General features: G+C 34.1%; 2 protein-coding genes across 4 annotated transcripts in view; one reads left to right on the top strand and one right to left on the bottom strand.

Annotated features, from left to right (window-relative positions):
• The window catches only part of LOC118271795 (MDS1 and EVI1 complex locus protein EVI1-A), a 107,892-nt gene that overhangs the window by 19,670 nt on the left and 71,204 nt on the right, over positions 1-17,018 (top strand). The gene's annotated exons all lie outside the window — the stretch shown is intronic.
• Positions 1,955-4,592, bottom strand: LOC118265338 (piggyBac transposable element-derived protein 3-like). The gene is made up of 2 exons (XM_035578162.2): positions 4,275-4,592; positions 1,955-4,074 (listed from the first exon to the last, which is right to left on the bottom strand). The coding sequence occupies exon 2, from the start codon at positions 3,585-3,587 to the stop codon at positions 2,277-2,279; it is 1,311 nt and encodes a 436-aa protein (XP_035434055.2). The 5' UTR covers positions 3,588-4,074; positions 4,275-4,592; the 3' UTR covers positions 1,955-2,276.

Below are 17,018 nucleotides of genomic sequence, written 5' to 3'. Positions count from 1 at the left end.
CTAATATTTTTCAAAAATAATGCTTATAAAGTACATTAAATCAATAAATAAAACATTACACACACTACCATGCCTAGTATCTGATCGTATTTGACAAAACGTCAAAATCGACAGACATTGCGATGATATTCTCACGTCTAATATGAATAGAGTTTTCCTGTTCATGATGCGCCAGAATATATTAATTTGAATTTTACAAAACTAATAGCAATTCGTTAAATAAAAATTATCCTTGAACGTATGTTAAGTGGTATTGTAAATTAAATCGTATATGGTCGAATTTCGACCAATAAGCGACCACTAGTTTACTTGATTTCATACAACTTACAACGAAAATGATCACAGCATAACATTTTATAATGTCCATTTGTCATCACCTCGACCTTGCATACTGTTTACATGCACACGTGTCTATGTGTGTGTGTGAATAAAACTAATTAAATGCCTTTCTTTCACGATATACACACATACATACACATGAGACTACGACCTTTATACCTATACATATTAAACTATACATAATAAGTTTGTAGACTTGGTTGCAATCATGCAGAGCATTATGATGGGAAATTACATGTGTTATATTCATCGGGTAGTTTGATTTTATTCTACATATATGTATAATAACATAATTACTTACGTGTCTATGTTACTTAAAGGGGTAGATCTATAATCCACATTTTAGACTTGATACCATCTTTCTTGGTTCAACATTGTATAATAAAAAGTAGAATAAACTAATAAAGGTTTTCTAGACAAATGGTAGGTATAAGAAAAATCCCCCTAACTTTAGTGCGAACTTACCCAAACTATTCCATACTTCACAATATATACTGAAAAACAATTAATAAATGAGACAACGCGAGTCATTATTCAACCAGTAAAAAAAAAAAAACTAAAGACAGACAAATTGCCCTCGTTACTTTAAACTATATCTTTTTTCTAGTAGTTAGCGGCCATAATGCAGTCACGAGGGTCGAGGAGGGTGTAATTAACTTTCAATTTGCACACATCGCCGTGCAAACAAAGAAAACGGCCATCGTGATAATTAGAATATCATTTGCATTGAGGGTTGGGGCCTTCTTGAAGTAACTGTCAGGTATGATGTCTTGTATGATGAGTAAGTATAAATTATCTTGTTTCTTTAAAGATAGAATACCAAAATATTCTCTAAACCTAACAAAAACTATCTATCTCTTAACCTAACAATTATAAATCCATCAGTCAAGATAGTTTTTTTAGAAAGAAAAAGCAGTTTATTTGTTTAAATGTTAGTCGATTTTACCTATAGTTTGTCCATGTGGGAAAATGATAAAAAGATAGTCTATATCACCATATAGACTACATCACCATGTAGGCTATCCTCCAGCCTTGTAACTATCTCTGAACATAAGACTCATACAATATTTTTACACCCTTAAAGTAAAAGGCGAGGTTTCTGATTGCACATAATTATGTGGCCTCCAGTTATTGGTATATCGTTTGGATTCGTTTAAACAAACAGGTAAAAGGGTTGAAAAATAAATTCGGGACAATATTTACGAAGAACTTCAGTAGGTTTTCTCTTTCTAGAAACTTCTAAACAAAATCAAAAGAGTTATTGTAAAGTAATTTGTTATTTTGACTTTTTTTGTAAACTTTTGCAAACTTCCAAAAAATTTGTTCCAACTTATTTGTTGCATACAATAGGAAAGTATAACATTTTTTGAGTTGTAGAAGTTTCATCACGGTTTTAAGGCCTCGCGAAACCGTAGTTTATGACTATAAAAATAAATTACAAGGCTATGTGGTTGATTAGACGATAATCCTGAAGTTTCTTTAACCAGTTTTTATGTGGCTTGACTTAATAAACTCCTGTACATTATTACGTACAAGTTGACAATGTGAAGTTAACTGTACTTGTATATCAGTGCCTTGAAACCAGGGACGGATTTCTACTTGTTTACTTTTAACATGGATTAACCCTTTACCGCATGATTTTTTTTTTGTCGATAATAAAAATATATGTGATAGTAAATAAGAAATAAAAGAACACGTGTTTCAGCATTTTTTAATTTATTGAAAAATAAAGAAAATATACCGTTTTTTCACTTTGGTACATATTTGGTCCAGTGAGCAAAAAATACAAAGGCAGGCAGGCAGTCAGTTCCTGTCAATCACTTTAAGCAATAATTTTTATACGATATTGTTAGTAAATAACGTTATAGTTATATTAAATTTTTTGGTTAACTAAAAAAGAAATGTTGTAATTTTAAATAAAAAAAATTACAGTCACCTTATGTTGTATGAAATAACTTAAAACAATTTCTTTTGTCATTAAGACATAGGCTCACTTTACATTTTTGGCACTCAACATGTGACCTACCATTACATTCTGGTACTTTGCACCGCTGTCTAGTGGTCCAGACAGGCATATGATCTATTTGATCCAGTCTTACATCTCTAGACGGCATGATAGCAATGGGTCCTCTCAATTTCTTCGCTTCAATAGCATTTTCCAGTTCATAAGAAGGCCGTCCTCGTTTTCCACTTGTTGATGGTTTATTAGTCTGGCTTAACCCTTCAGCTACTGCGCATTTGAAGTCGGCTAAAGGTAAATATGGGTCTGAATCCGCTAAAGTTCTCCTGTATAACAACCACGCATTAACTGTCATCATATCAATCATATGGAAAAATATGCGGTGGTAGAACTTTTTCGATCTAATCTGAATTCTATAATAGCCAAGAAGAGCGTCTAATAAGTCCACGCCACCCATATGTCTATTATAAACCGTGACTGCCTTTGGACATGATACATTTTGATATGTTTTTTCTTTTTTATTGAAACGTCGAACTTCAGATGATGGTTTGCTGCCAACATAAGTTGAAGCTAAGTTCACAACTCTGTTGTCGTACCAGGTCACTACTGATATATCAGTGTTGTCAATTGTGGTCAATTTTTCTACAGTAGTTCCTCGGCCTTTTTTTTTTAAATCTTTTTCAACTGGAACCTTGTAGCCTGGGATACGATTAGCTTTTATGGTGCCTATTGGTAAAATACCTTTTTTGTTAAGGTACGTCAAAAGGGGTAGTGACGTGTACCAGTTATCAAAGAATAGTTTGTAATTGAGTCCTTCTGGTATTGTCCTAGAAAGGCGAACTACGACGTCACTGCTAGTACTTATTTTTGGCAAATTAGTGTCAGATTGTACAGGTCCCTGAGCTCCAGTATATATTTCAAAATCAAAACTAAATCCTGAACTGCCGCTAAGGACAAAGTTTTTGTAGCCCCATTTGTGGGGTTTCTTAGGGTTGTACTGCCGCATAGATGATCTGCTCTTGGTAGGTATAATTTGTTCATCAACAGCCATATACTGTTCTTTAGGAACTGTCAAAATTCTTTGCCTTAAAAGCTCCAATAATGGTTGGATTTTGTGAAGTGGGTTATGTCCTGGCTGACCTTTTGGTATTTGTGTCAAATTATCGTTAAAATGAATAAAACGTTTGATTTCTTCGAAACGATTACAAGACATTATTGTACTAACTTTTGGGTACCCCATATCCTCATTCCAATAAAATCTTGTAGAGGGTAACTGAACTATCGACATGTAAAGGCAAATACCAATAAACTGTTCAAGTTCTTTTACAGTAATATTACTGGGCTTTTCTGGTCGCTTTTCGACTGCATATTTATTAGTTTCTTGAGATATATAGAAAAATGTCGTCCGTGAATAAATATTTGAAAAACTGGTACGGGGTATTCAACGTTGTGATTTCTAGAGGCAAAGAAATGTCTCCAGTAAACTGTAAATCAGTTTCAGCTCTTTCCAAAAATCCATCCCTCCATCGAGGCTTTTCAGCCCTTGAAGTCCTTGTTGACGAAGAAGCAAGATGAGATAAAGGTATATTATCATCAGAAACTGAGTCAGACTCCTCAGATTCTGGAATACAGAGAGGTGGTAGTACCTTTCGTCTTCTATTCGTTAGTTGCTCGTCATCTGATAGGTCCTCATCAGCACTGCTGTCCGGAAAATCCTTGAGAATCGTATGGATACCGCCGTAAAATCGTCTAGGATCCATATTCCATCAGGTTGCCTAAAATACAATAAACATTATAAGCAATCACAGAAGTATTAATAAAATATTAATAATAAAAACACGACTTACATTTTTGCATAACGGTACAAATAAGGCACAATAGAAAAAGAATATTTTTGCATGTTGTACCAAATTTGATCCATACAATTAAATACTCAAAAATGCTAATATAATTGTATAAAATGTAAAAAACTTACCTTATCAATAATATATAAGTATTTTTCTTCTTTATAATATTTATCTAATAGCGGTAACTAGAGATTTTATATTTTTTTCGGAGTTTTCAAATAACAGAAACCGACGCGCTCAAGTAGCAACCTGTTCGTCGATGTTGAATGATGGGCGAGTTCGTAGAGTTACTCATAGATGGCGGTGTTCATATTATTATGACAGAGGAATGGAACATATTTGATACGCTATACACAAAACTAACTGTTTTCATTTTCTAATTGAAGATATTCATGAAAATATGGCTTGGTTTATATATGATCCGCGATGCGGTAAGGGGTTAACGTAATTTTAAGCTTAATTACCTCTTTTTTGCCTGATAACTATAATTAAGTTAGCTAAACAGGAACGATTATTGGCCTGTTTAATTAAGTTTTTAATTGTACCTAACTAAATTTAAAAATAGTTTTAATTTACTTAGACATTTTTATTGTTATAAAAGTCTTCTAAAACAGTAATTTTACTATTATTTTCTTCAGGATCTTCAATAAACGCGAGTGTTTTGCTCCTCAATCCGTCCCTGCTTTCCTTTACCTTTCGTGAGGGAATTTGTTGGATTTCAACGAAGCCGAGTGGAAATGACTGCTTGTTTATGTAACAGTACAAGTGATTTTTTTCAATAATGGCTTCTACTGACAACTTCAATTCAAAACGTTTTTACAAGGACTTACTCAACGTTTTATTGGATTCAGATACACGTTTCTTTAAAATAAAATAATAATAAATATCGAAGACACACTTTTTAAAATTTATGTTTTTAGACCCATGTAATAGGCGGTGAGCCATAATACCGGACACATTTCCAGACTCCGTATTACTAATGAGAAATATTCGAAAAAAACCCAGTAATACTTTGCCAGACCCGGAAATCGAAGCCGAGACTCTTTGCTGTACAATCACACTTGCGACCACTCGGCAGTCAGAGACACGAGAGATATTAAGATAAATTCGTATTCGTGGCTAGCTATTATCATCATCAGTCTTTGATATTCTATTCCACTGCTGGCAATAGCCTCATCTGATACTAGTTATGAGTAGATTAGGATTTTTAAAGTTCGTATTTGTAACTCGCTTACTTGTATTTGTAAACTTTGTTTTGTATTTGTGAACCCTTTATAGGTCATTGAACCTTTTATACAATTTATTTACAACAATCGATCGGTACAGAATTTTAGATCTGATCGACAAATTCGTAGCAAATTTTAAAATTAATTTTTAAAGATCTCTAAATGGATTCGTTTATCAGTATTCATGAGTACATTTGATAGAAGGTATAAAGTTATAAATATACTGAAATTGATTGATAACCCGCGATAATATTGTTAAGATAATGTCTGCGTGTGCTGCATTATACCTAATTATCCGATAATACTCAAGATTATGTTGTTTCGCCGTCTCTGTCTGGGGTCTCTAGTATCTTGAGATAACAGTCTATTGCTCATTGTATAAGGAAAATCAATAATATTATACCTGAGATAAATATTAACAATGTAGCATTTGTGGACAAAAATTATAAAGAAGGATTTTGTTTTGGAATCGTAAGCGATCAGCGCCGCCCATGGACACCAACTAACACTAGAGGAGGTATATATATTTTTATTATTATACTTTGTACACGCAGTAATCATAATTTATTTAATTAAATGACCAAAGTCATATGTCCTTCAATTATTCCACACATTCAGGTATTTGAAAACGCCAAATTAAAATTGTCTGGTGGACAAAACAAACACGCTTGTTACGCTCGTTCTAAAATGTAGATTCGTACGGAGAAAAATGATGAAGAAACTTCGTTGTTACTGTTTAAAAAGCTGAATTAATTGTACCTTATCACAATAAAATTCATCTGTTCACTACATACTGAACACTAAACTACAGTGTTGTACTGATCAGTCATTCACACAATCAAAATATCCATAACTTCAATCATTCTACATAACAAATTCTTCCCTATTCCAAATACAAAACCGGCAACAGACATGGAGTTGCCAAAGTTCGCATGTCCGAGGCAGGCCAGCCATGATCCACTTACCGTCATATCGGATTAGGAAGTCCGTTCCAGTAGCGCCCCCTATCGCACGGAACTGGTAACTGTGATCTAAATGATAGTCTTGCTTTGTTATTAAGCAATGTAGGCTTTGTTACGATAATACGTATTAGGGGTTAGTGTTGGTTAATTGATATTGATGTACGTGTGAGATTTTGTTTAGTTTAGATGATGTTTTGTTGCATACAATATTTAATTCAGGCATCAAAGTATGAGATAGTTTATCCGCTACATCGCATATTAATCTTAAAGCTAGCAAAGATAGGTATCAGTTATCTAATCTGCCAGTTAATCTAATAAAGGGTGTTACATAACGCCTTATAAAGCTTAAGCTAGGACAGTTATTTTACTAAAATATTGCTATTAGACTCATTACTGAACTTAATCAAGGAAAACTTTATACATAGCTCAATAGTTAAGTGTTTCTTTTTAACTTCCAAAGAAATCTAGTATGTTAATATTATATTACTCTAGTTCTCGTAAACGTCCAGTTGAATGCTCCTCGCTCGACTATTCATAATCAAATCTAAGTCAAGCCATAAAAAGCTGGGCAAAGTCATTAATAAGCGGCGAGGCTGGTCACGCATGTCGCCGACTCCGGCGCGTATCTTACCAACGAACACATTTTCTTCATTAACTTGTCCGCCTCCTGCGTTTTTTCTACGCCGCAGTAAAGCTCTTTTCATATTAGAATATTCGCGTGTGTGCGGACGTAAATCACTGGATTGTCACTGCGGTGGACTTATAATTTTATTGTCGGACGAAGGCGACACGACAACGCGGCCGTCACGCGACCGACGCCCGAACGCCTCCACTCACACGACAACACACGGATCCCGCTTTTATTGTCCCCGCTCTAATTATGGAGTTATTTAGAATTAGATCTCACCTGAGATTACCGTCTAGACTTACACTGACCAATCAGACTCGCTCTTTCGTGAGAGATTAATTATAATTGGACGCAATATAAAGTGGATGATTAAAATATTTTGATAGCTCGAGCATTCCCTGGCTTGTTCGCTTTACACAAAAATGTTGCTGATTCGAAATGCTAGTTCGTGCTTATGGAGATATCGCGTGAATGAATTAACAAGGTCCATTGTAGATGGGCCGTTATGGAAGGAATCATAACTTACGTTTGGTTCTTGAACTCGAGACATTTAAACGTCGTCCTTTAAATTGCAGTTATAGTAATGAACATGGTAATATAAAGCAACAATTACGAATGTTTTCGTTTTAAAGTGTTCATTACTTCCTGAATGAACTACATACATGGCTAGTGATAAGAAAGAAATGTAACTTAATCCTTACAGTAACAATACTAGAAGTAATTTAACCACAGACAGTCACGACAAAAGACAATATACAAACAGTTGTCGACTGCCCGTACAGTCATCGACCAGAGCACGAAGCCGCCACCTGAAAGTAGGTTGTCCATTCTGCCCCGCCTACCAGCAGGCTGCCATTATGCGACAGGATGTCGGCCAGTCCCGTAATAGGTGTCATTACTGTGTCGTTCAGAAATTGCTTCACTATCGGAGGAGTTATCACGACCGCTTTATAGGTCCAGATTACATGGTATGTACTTTTTACAGGTCGCATATAAGTGGCTTTTGTAGGCCAAGAACCACCCATCGCTTATTGTTCATTATGTGTTTTAATTGGGTGTGGCTTAACCGCTGTAAACTCTAAGCTTGTAATGATGGTTAAAAAATAGTTTACATTTATTATGCGGCCTGTTTGAAGGTGTTGGTAACGTTATCGGGGATTTTCTTTCGAGTTTCAAGGAAGAAAATGCTGAAGTTAGCTTGTTTATTGTTTATTCGCGTAAGTTTAAGTAAGAACCAATGTGTTCGTGTTGATGTTATGAACTGATTTTTAATTTACTTTGTGTGTTAGTGTGCAGAAAAAAATGTTGTACTTTTATGGATCATTTTAAGCAACTTTGAGTACTTTTATACCATTGAGCCACCAGATGAGCTAATAAATGTAGGTATTTTAGTGAAATCTTGTGTAAGACAAAATAATTTTACTTCATACTTTTACAAAATATCAATTTTATAAAGTAACCACACAAACATAACGTCAAAACACCACAAGAATATCGAATTTCAATTTAATTTCGTTCACGCGTGTTATCTCCAAGTAATTTCACTGACAAATAGCATTCATAAGTTGCCGTTCGCGTTAATGTATGCACCGTTTGTGGTACTTGAATTCTAGCTATGATAATGAGTGTGGCGATGAATAAGTGGCCACTAACGCAGGATATCCTCGGTCGACCATTCCTGGCATACCGCTTCTAGTGTCATGCAAGCTCAAAATTTTCCGATAGATTCCTTTTTGCTTTTCTTTGGTAAGTAAGTAGTCTTAGTGCCGGGAATGGAATGTGATATAAATGATATTTTTTTAATGATGAATTCAAATAATACTTAACATATGAAACAGTTATCTAATTCTAACTATTTGTTTAGTACAGATTTCCTGATGCCATTTTAACAACTTGGATCTTTCGGAATTTTCTTAACATATTTATTATTTCTTAGAGAGCCGCGGACTATCATAATATTTCTTTAACTAAAGATTATATTATAAAAAATATCCAAGCATTATACATTATGAATTCTTAAGACAATATTCAAGAAACAAAAAGCTTACTAACTGAGACAGACACGCGCGTTCTGGCTCGACAACTCATTTTCATATTTTCAACAAAAATGTAAGTCATTGACCCCGACCGGGTGACATTTCTGAACCATAAACATTATGGTTTAAAAAATATACCGAGCGTCAGCGTCACACACCGGTAGAGTTTTAAGTGAAAAATGGTCTAATTAGTGGCTAACCATAGTTGGTAGATAAAGTGGTACAGATTAACATATAATATATGTAATGATTTCAATGTTTTGTTCACGTGGTGCGCTATAATACATTTCAGTTTCACTAATTAGTTCAAATCGCTTGTAATGTGTCTTAATTGTTACTATTCTTACACTTTTTAATGGGGATCTTGGGTCTTGAGAATTAGTGATATTAATTCTTAGTATAAAGTCTTTCATATTTTTAAATGTAATTATGTAACATATACCTAATGCAATAATTTTTTTGCAACATATACAATACATACACCTGATAAGTGACGATTGATTAATAATTTTACGCTAATCATTTCCTGTTAGAGTTATTATCTTTAAATATTTTTATCTAAAAACCACACCCCAAGTTTTGGACCGCCATCAAGATCTCGAAACATTTAAATAATTTGAATGTAAACAGATATGCAGTCAAGATTAAACATAACTATGAAACAAGTTACTATGGAATATTATGGTCATACTTAATATTTTACAGATAAGAATTATTTATCAGTAAATAAATCTCGTTGTGTGATGACTGTGTTTTATTAGAATAACCACTTAACGTCAATCGTGAACTGTGAATTGCGATTATATAAAATCTCCCGGATCTACTGATGTTACTGGAAGCGGCAACGGATACATTTGTACGACCAAGTACGCTCAAATTAAGTGAGCTCTGATTATTTCAATAGGCATATTATTTATGATTATTTTTCAATGTTAAAAATAATAATACAATTTACAGGTTTTGCAAATCTACCAATTTTAATTGGCAAAAATAAATTTCATTTTTTTAACGTTTCTTGATATACAATCACTAAATATTGGTTTACTTTAGAATGAAATAAGTACACACGATATCTTAGGTACTTATACACAAGTAGATATTTTTCTTACAAGGAGTATGATAAGCTGTACGCACGTCACACGTTATCTCCATTTTAATTCATAATGTTTTAAAACTTTATCTGATAAGTCAAAAATATTTGAACACACTTCCTCTACTTTTCATTGATAATTTTATTTTACACACGATTTTGAGTTAAACTACTTATGTTAACTTATCAGTCTTTAATGAATTTCTTTGGGTTTTTACCATTTACAACGGATTTGTTACGTTATGATATAAAAAATAGATAAATTTAGGTTATGTTTACACAATGACCTTCAGTGTCTTACAATATAGGTGAATTTGCTTGCGTTCCGTAAATAAATAAACAAAACACAACTAATATTATGCAACAATCATAATAACATAATATTATACACATGAAAACATCAAACTACATCAAAACTTTGACCGCACAACAAGCCAATTTTATGTCATTTCCAGTCATCATAATTAATGTGTTGCGCCATTAGTTCAATTTAGGGGTAGATGATGTGTCCAGATTGGGGGGTCAAGTGTCCCCCCAGGGGGTGAGATATCCATAAAAAGGGGGGTCATTTTGACCGCACAGTCAGATCGAATATTGCGATAGTGACCGCTAAGGGAAATAAGACAAGGTTTTATATGAAATTCTCAAGTCCTTAATTGACTTGAAGATAGTGATCACGCGATGGATATTAAGTAATATTGACTTTAAATTATTTTGTTTGTTGTGTTTTGCTTGGATTTCTTGTTTGGGTTATAAATACATTATAAATATAGTTAAGTGTTTTGAATGTGTCATGGTAGCAGCGCGGAATGCAACGCATGAATATGAACCTCTAGAATGGCTCGAAACTAGTCGAGTTCCTCGTCAAACAGGGACGTGAGTAAGCTGATTATATAATAATTAATTTAGTTTCATGGTTTATTAAGTTTACTGGACATGCACATGGACTTTAATATTAAACTATAAGTATTTTAATCAGTATCTAAATATATAAGTAAAGCATAAGATTGTACGTACCAAACGACTGATTTCAATGATGAATGATTTACTTTGTGCCGACAACGCAACAGGAAAATTGTAAGAATTAGATTAAATCGTCTGCGAACATCTATATCGGCGCACGTTTACTTCAAAAATTACTTGCCCATTCTCGTAATCATAAATATTCAGAGACTGATTTGATAAATACATTAAGACCACGTAAAGTAATAAAATGGAGATAAAATAAAATACTTGTAACTACATACAAACATTTACATAGAAAAGCTATTTGAATTAATATTCAGAGTTAAAACAGTTAGTTCCCGGAATGGGTAATGTTTATAGTCAAAGGTCAAACATTGGTTTCCGAGAACCATCTCTTGCAAGATGACTTTTCAACTTTGTTCTAAGAAAATGGTGACACTATTAAACCCATGTACCTTCCCTCCCAACCCTAAGATACGACTTCGCCCCCTAAACAAGAAACTATCACGTAACACAAGTATTGGCTACAAGAGGGTAGTTTTTATAACTCCCGCCAGATGGCGCATGTCATTTACTGCAGCCCCACTCGACCAGCGTACATTGATCTACCGCGCTTGACACAGACGCTTCTAGCAATGATAACTTTATTGGACTTGTGGAGGGAGGTCGGACCAAGTTAGTCTGGTGATCTAGTAGAAGGTTAGGAGTCAAAGGGATCAGTTACGGTATAACATCAATTTCTGCAGCAAGTTATTGATAGTGGGGCATAACAATATAATAATTCAAGTTTTCGGGAACAAAAATGATTTATTATTAGTAATAGGCGCGTTTGGTCATGTTTTGATTGTAGTTACGTTACTGTTTGGTCGTGGTTACGTCAAGTAAGGTAAAGTTCTCGTTGATCCACATAGACCTAGGTACCTGCCTCCCGAGTTATACAATAGGTAATTGTGGACAAGTGTAGATTATGTAAATTAAAACTATTTAATTTCCTGCTGCTTAAATTTTTGAAAATATCAAAATCCGATCTTCATTTCTTTTCCATTTTTTTTGTATAAAAATAGTAAATCTTAGCTCAGTAAATACTGTTTTAATATTTAAACATTTTAGCTAGGTATTGAAAACATTTGAATGTGCATATAATCATCTTTCGTTAGACGAGCAAGAGACATTAAATTATGCTTAATAATGCGTACATTAACCTTTACAGCTGTTTTGGTAATAACTGTGAGTATTCAGGTTTATCGCATATTATTATGGAATGTGAGAAGACATTCATTATAAAAGGTCCATTGAATACGTACTCATATATTGATATATCAACAGTTATTTGAAAAACTATATAACATTTTAACTAAGTAATAATTACGTTTTAAGATCTGTAGAATATTTTTTAAACATTCGTTTATACGTGGTGTGATGTGATTTATTATAGGTACTTGATAATTATATACAAACTTAAATTATTTTATTCACTAGCTTTCCACAAAAGGCTTTGTTCGCGTAGAATCGAGAATATTTCTTTCTATGTCGAGAATATTTCATGATCCTGTGGAAATATCGGAAAATTCCAAGAACAATCCGTGTAGTCGTTTCGGAGCCTGTTCAACACAAACAAATACATTTTTTCTCTTTATAATATTTTTATACGTAGATAAATAATTTGTCCAGTTACGTACTTGATTAGAGTGCTTCTCCACCAGAGATATGCTATATATCTATGCTCCGATGATATAATAGCTAAGCTGTGAAACTATGCGAGTAACATGTACTATGAAGATGCGCCGCCACGAATTAACTGTGACAGTAAAATGCGCAGCTTGAGTATGCGATGTATCGATAGTAGAGAAGCCATCCATAGCACACATCCATATAAAAACTTAGTTTAGCTGAGTCCGTTTCAACCAATGCTAAGCTATGTGTATTAGGGTACGTATTGTATTAAGAAGATAATTCCATTAGCGTCACAACCATCGTAATCGTCCTTAGTCATTCACAAAAATGAACCAAAAATTAAGAGTCATCGTTTTTTCGAAAGATTAGGAGAAGAAAATCGATTTATGAATTAATACTATAATTAATTATACATCGATATATATTTGTGTGAATACTTAATTGCATAATGCTTAGTAATCGTGTGATTAGTGTGTGGAATATTATTTATTGCGTTGCGGTAGGCAGACGTTTCGGATATTGACAACACTATATTATGATAAAAAAAAAATCATTGAATAGACATTCGGGATGACATAATAAAGTAAGACTCGATTGATTTCTATTTCCAAATAATTTTCCAAAAAGTCATGAGGCGTGAATATTTTTGTATGGTTTGTACGTCCAGCCACTAATAGACGACCATCTAATCAGATATTATTTAATCCATCAGAATTCGTAAAAAGTAAGTTTTTGTGACATAACTCTCAGATTGTATTACACTTTATTGTTTATGTAAAAACGGAAACATCCCTAAAACTGCTTACCTTTATGGGAAAGTTTTATAATTATTCGAATAACAATGAAAACTTCCCCAAAAGAAATGGGGGTCACTAACAACAAATAATAAACAACATCTCTTATATCACAGTGAGAGAGATTTTTTTTCAAGTTTCTCCAATTTAGCCGCTCTGAGATTACATAAACAATTGCGGGCTGTGCTGTAATGGTGGCTTAACGGCTGGACGAAGCGGGGGTTAATTAAACAATAAATAGCCGTATAACCCCCGCCCGCTGCCCTAACGATTATTATATTCAAAAGTCGCAGTTTTGAATTCGCATCACTCTCTGGTAATGTGTCAACGCGAACCGTAGGTACCTATTCTGAAACTCAATCTTACGAGATTTTAGTCACAAAACCCTTAAAAGTACGACCTTTGATCGATTTTGTCTGCGACAATTTTAGCGCGTTCTGTGATTACCTACTCGTTTCTAATCATGATGAAGCAGAAAACGGTAAAGTACTGCGCAATCATCTCGCGTGTTATAGATTTGAGATTTGGATTTATTTTTAGTCTAAATGTTTTTATTAATAGCATATCAGGACTTTGTGGCATTCGGAATGGTGTTACTGGTGACATAGTAAACCGCAGAATGAATGGCGGCCCAAAGCCCAAATATATCTAAGCGTAAACAGTTCAAAAGTAGCGCACGACACCGTGTCATTCGCGGAACGACTGAGTCCAGAATAGTCGCCCGCCAGTCATTACGTTGCTCGTTAACGTTCTCTAATTGCATCGGGTTAATATAGACTTTGTTAAATAAAATCTCTCATCTAACCCCCCACTACCTCTGCCCCTGTTCGGGCCTTTTTTCGTTATTTAGCGCGCTGCAGATGCCCTTAATGACGCGTTTTGAAACTTACGATGACACTTGGCGTCGCTCCGACCCAGGTCCGACGTCGGATGTTAATTGCACAAGGAATTAAAGAATTTCCGTTCTTCCTGAGAATTAATGGGACGGCCTATGTGTAGGGGAACGTAAATGTTGTGATTTTATTTACGCCGAGCTCGCTGGGCACCTCCCGGCTGATGTTTGTGTTATGTCATTAGTACCATCTACATAATACGTGTGTACCTATGTGGTTAGATGGACTATTACGTGTTTCTGTACCTAGTTATGTAAGACTGGTTTAAACTTACATTATTTTGGATCAGTAAACACACACAATTTTTGTTTAGTATTATTGATAATGACTGTTAGCATATCAAACTAATTCTAATTAGAATTTATCGATATGCTAAGATTATAATACCAAGCAAGCAAGTATCAAAATCAACAAAATCATTAACCTTTCACACGCAACTAAATAAATAAATACGCAACAAGCGAACGCGAAATCTAATTAAATTTCGCGCGTAAAGATCCCCCGGTTTTTAAGTTAACTGTCCAAGTTACGTCGTAAACACTGCGAGTATATTTCCTAATATTTAATAAAGTTTATAATAATTACCGATGAGTTGCGAAGATTCGTTGAAATTCGTAGTATGAGTGTAGTTGAGAAGTGCGCCACGTGGTGGGAACATTACGCTGGGTAATTCGCGCACGATTAAAATTATCCTACACAGTTATCGTAGGGAGTGACGCCATAGACTCGAGTATTACTAGAAATGACACGTACTTGCTACATTGTTGCTAGTAATTTTTGGTGTAAAGATGATTTATTCTGGGCACGTCAGTTCAATGAGGCGACGTTTGCTGTTCAAATGTTTGGAATTATCGGTTTGTGGTTGTTTGTTGAACTGAAGTAGGTGTGGTTATTTCTAATACATGAGAATTGAAAGCGGCATTACGTGCCATAATGTGCATCTCTGCCTACTTTTTCGGGGATAATACAAGAGAATTGAATATTATAGTAAAAGGCGTGACGTCGCAAAAAAAGGTGTGACGACAATTGAATGTTATGGTATTGTATCTATTTTGAAATAATTATTTACCATCTATTTAATCTTAATAATGTACCTAAGTATGTCAATTATGTATTTACAAAAACTGTGCATTGTAATATCCTCGAAAGGAACTGTTATTATACATATTATATTTTCGACAAAATACATATACATAAAAATAAAAAACTAAATTCTCATTAGAATAAAAAAATCTAATTCGAAATAAAAAAGCACGTTCCAATTGGAAATTTCCAGTCTACGTATATGTAGGTCTGTAGTCAAGACGTTCAGTAAGACGGGCGTCAGTAAGGAACGGATGACGACGTGATTGGCGCTACTTAATTAATCCAAGGGCCCTCTAATTAATAACAATAATTCGGCGACTTGTCGCAGATGACGTCATCCAACCAACAATCAACACTCGTCAGTCTTCATTCGAATAAAGTTTAATTATTTTGGATAATTGGAACAATGCCGTCTGAGAAACTGGGACACAAGTTGGCGTGGATGAAATAATATTATTTGTCGTGACAAATGTTATGTCAGACTCCGGCCATTGTTCCAACTTTGCTATGAATCTGGTTTCGTCTTTCTTCTGTTTGTTTGTATTTCTATGGTCACGGTTTTGTAACTAATTGAGATTTCTTTGTTGTTTACATAGCAAAGGTTTTATTGTTGCGATTTTTTCGTCTTCTTTTGCGGCTAATATTTTTCTGTTACATTGCAAGAATCTAGTCTTCACAGAATTTTTATATTTCTATAACTAATCATGATCTTACTTGAAACGCAAGAAAAAAAATGCAATAAAAATAATAAAAAAAAATATATATCTTTTTTTAAACCACGATTTGCCTATTTTCCTTTATCCGCCATCTTAGATTTCCTCTATACGCACCGTATTTACATGATTTGTCGACGTGTCATGTAAAAATAAATCTGTCAGATTATTTTACGAACATTTTAACAACTTCAATACTAAACGATATTCGATTTGTAGATGTTTAATAATTGATTTATTCCACTTTATAATAACATGTTACATAGTAAAATCAACGGAACACGGCAGCGTTACGAGTTATTTAGGTTTTTAATCAGACATGAAAAAGGAACAAATTGTGAGAAGTGATCGACATACTTAATAAAACGACTTACCTAAATTCCACGAATATATAGGCAGAGGCGTAAATACAGTACTGTTTTGAATTAAACAAGTTGTCATATTTAGGCATTTAATGAACTTCTTAAAACTTTTAATCCATCCTCTTTCTACTCTACTACTACGAAATACAGGCATAATAGACCTAGGAAAACCTACCTAAGAATAGAAAACAAACAAACGTATTATTTAGTTAGTTTATTCTATATCTGTTTATATAAACATTTGATCCGGAGCTTCGGACTACTTAGCGGGCTTACTGGGGATCTAGGAAGTAGGAACGGGGTGGTTTTTAGTCAGTAAGAGTCTGACACTCCCTCTCGCACAAAAAATTGACGATATTCCAGCATCAAAAAAAAAAAAAAAAAAATTACAACAATCTCAAAGAAATTCAAACACTGGCTGAAATCAGTAGACAAATTAGCA

The sequence above is a fragment of the Spodoptera frugiperda genome, chromosome 5 (genome assembly GCF_023101765.2).
Source record: "Spodoptera frugiperda isolate SF20-4 chromosome 5, AGI-APGP_CSIRO_Sfru_2.0, whole genome shotgun sequence".
Lineage (NCBI taxonomy): Eukaryota > Metazoa > Arthropoda > Insecta > Lepidoptera > Noctuidae > Spodoptera > Spodoptera frugiperda.
The sequence above is the reverse complement of the archived record's forward strand: the minus strand, read 5'-3'. Positions and strand labels throughout refer to the sequence as shown.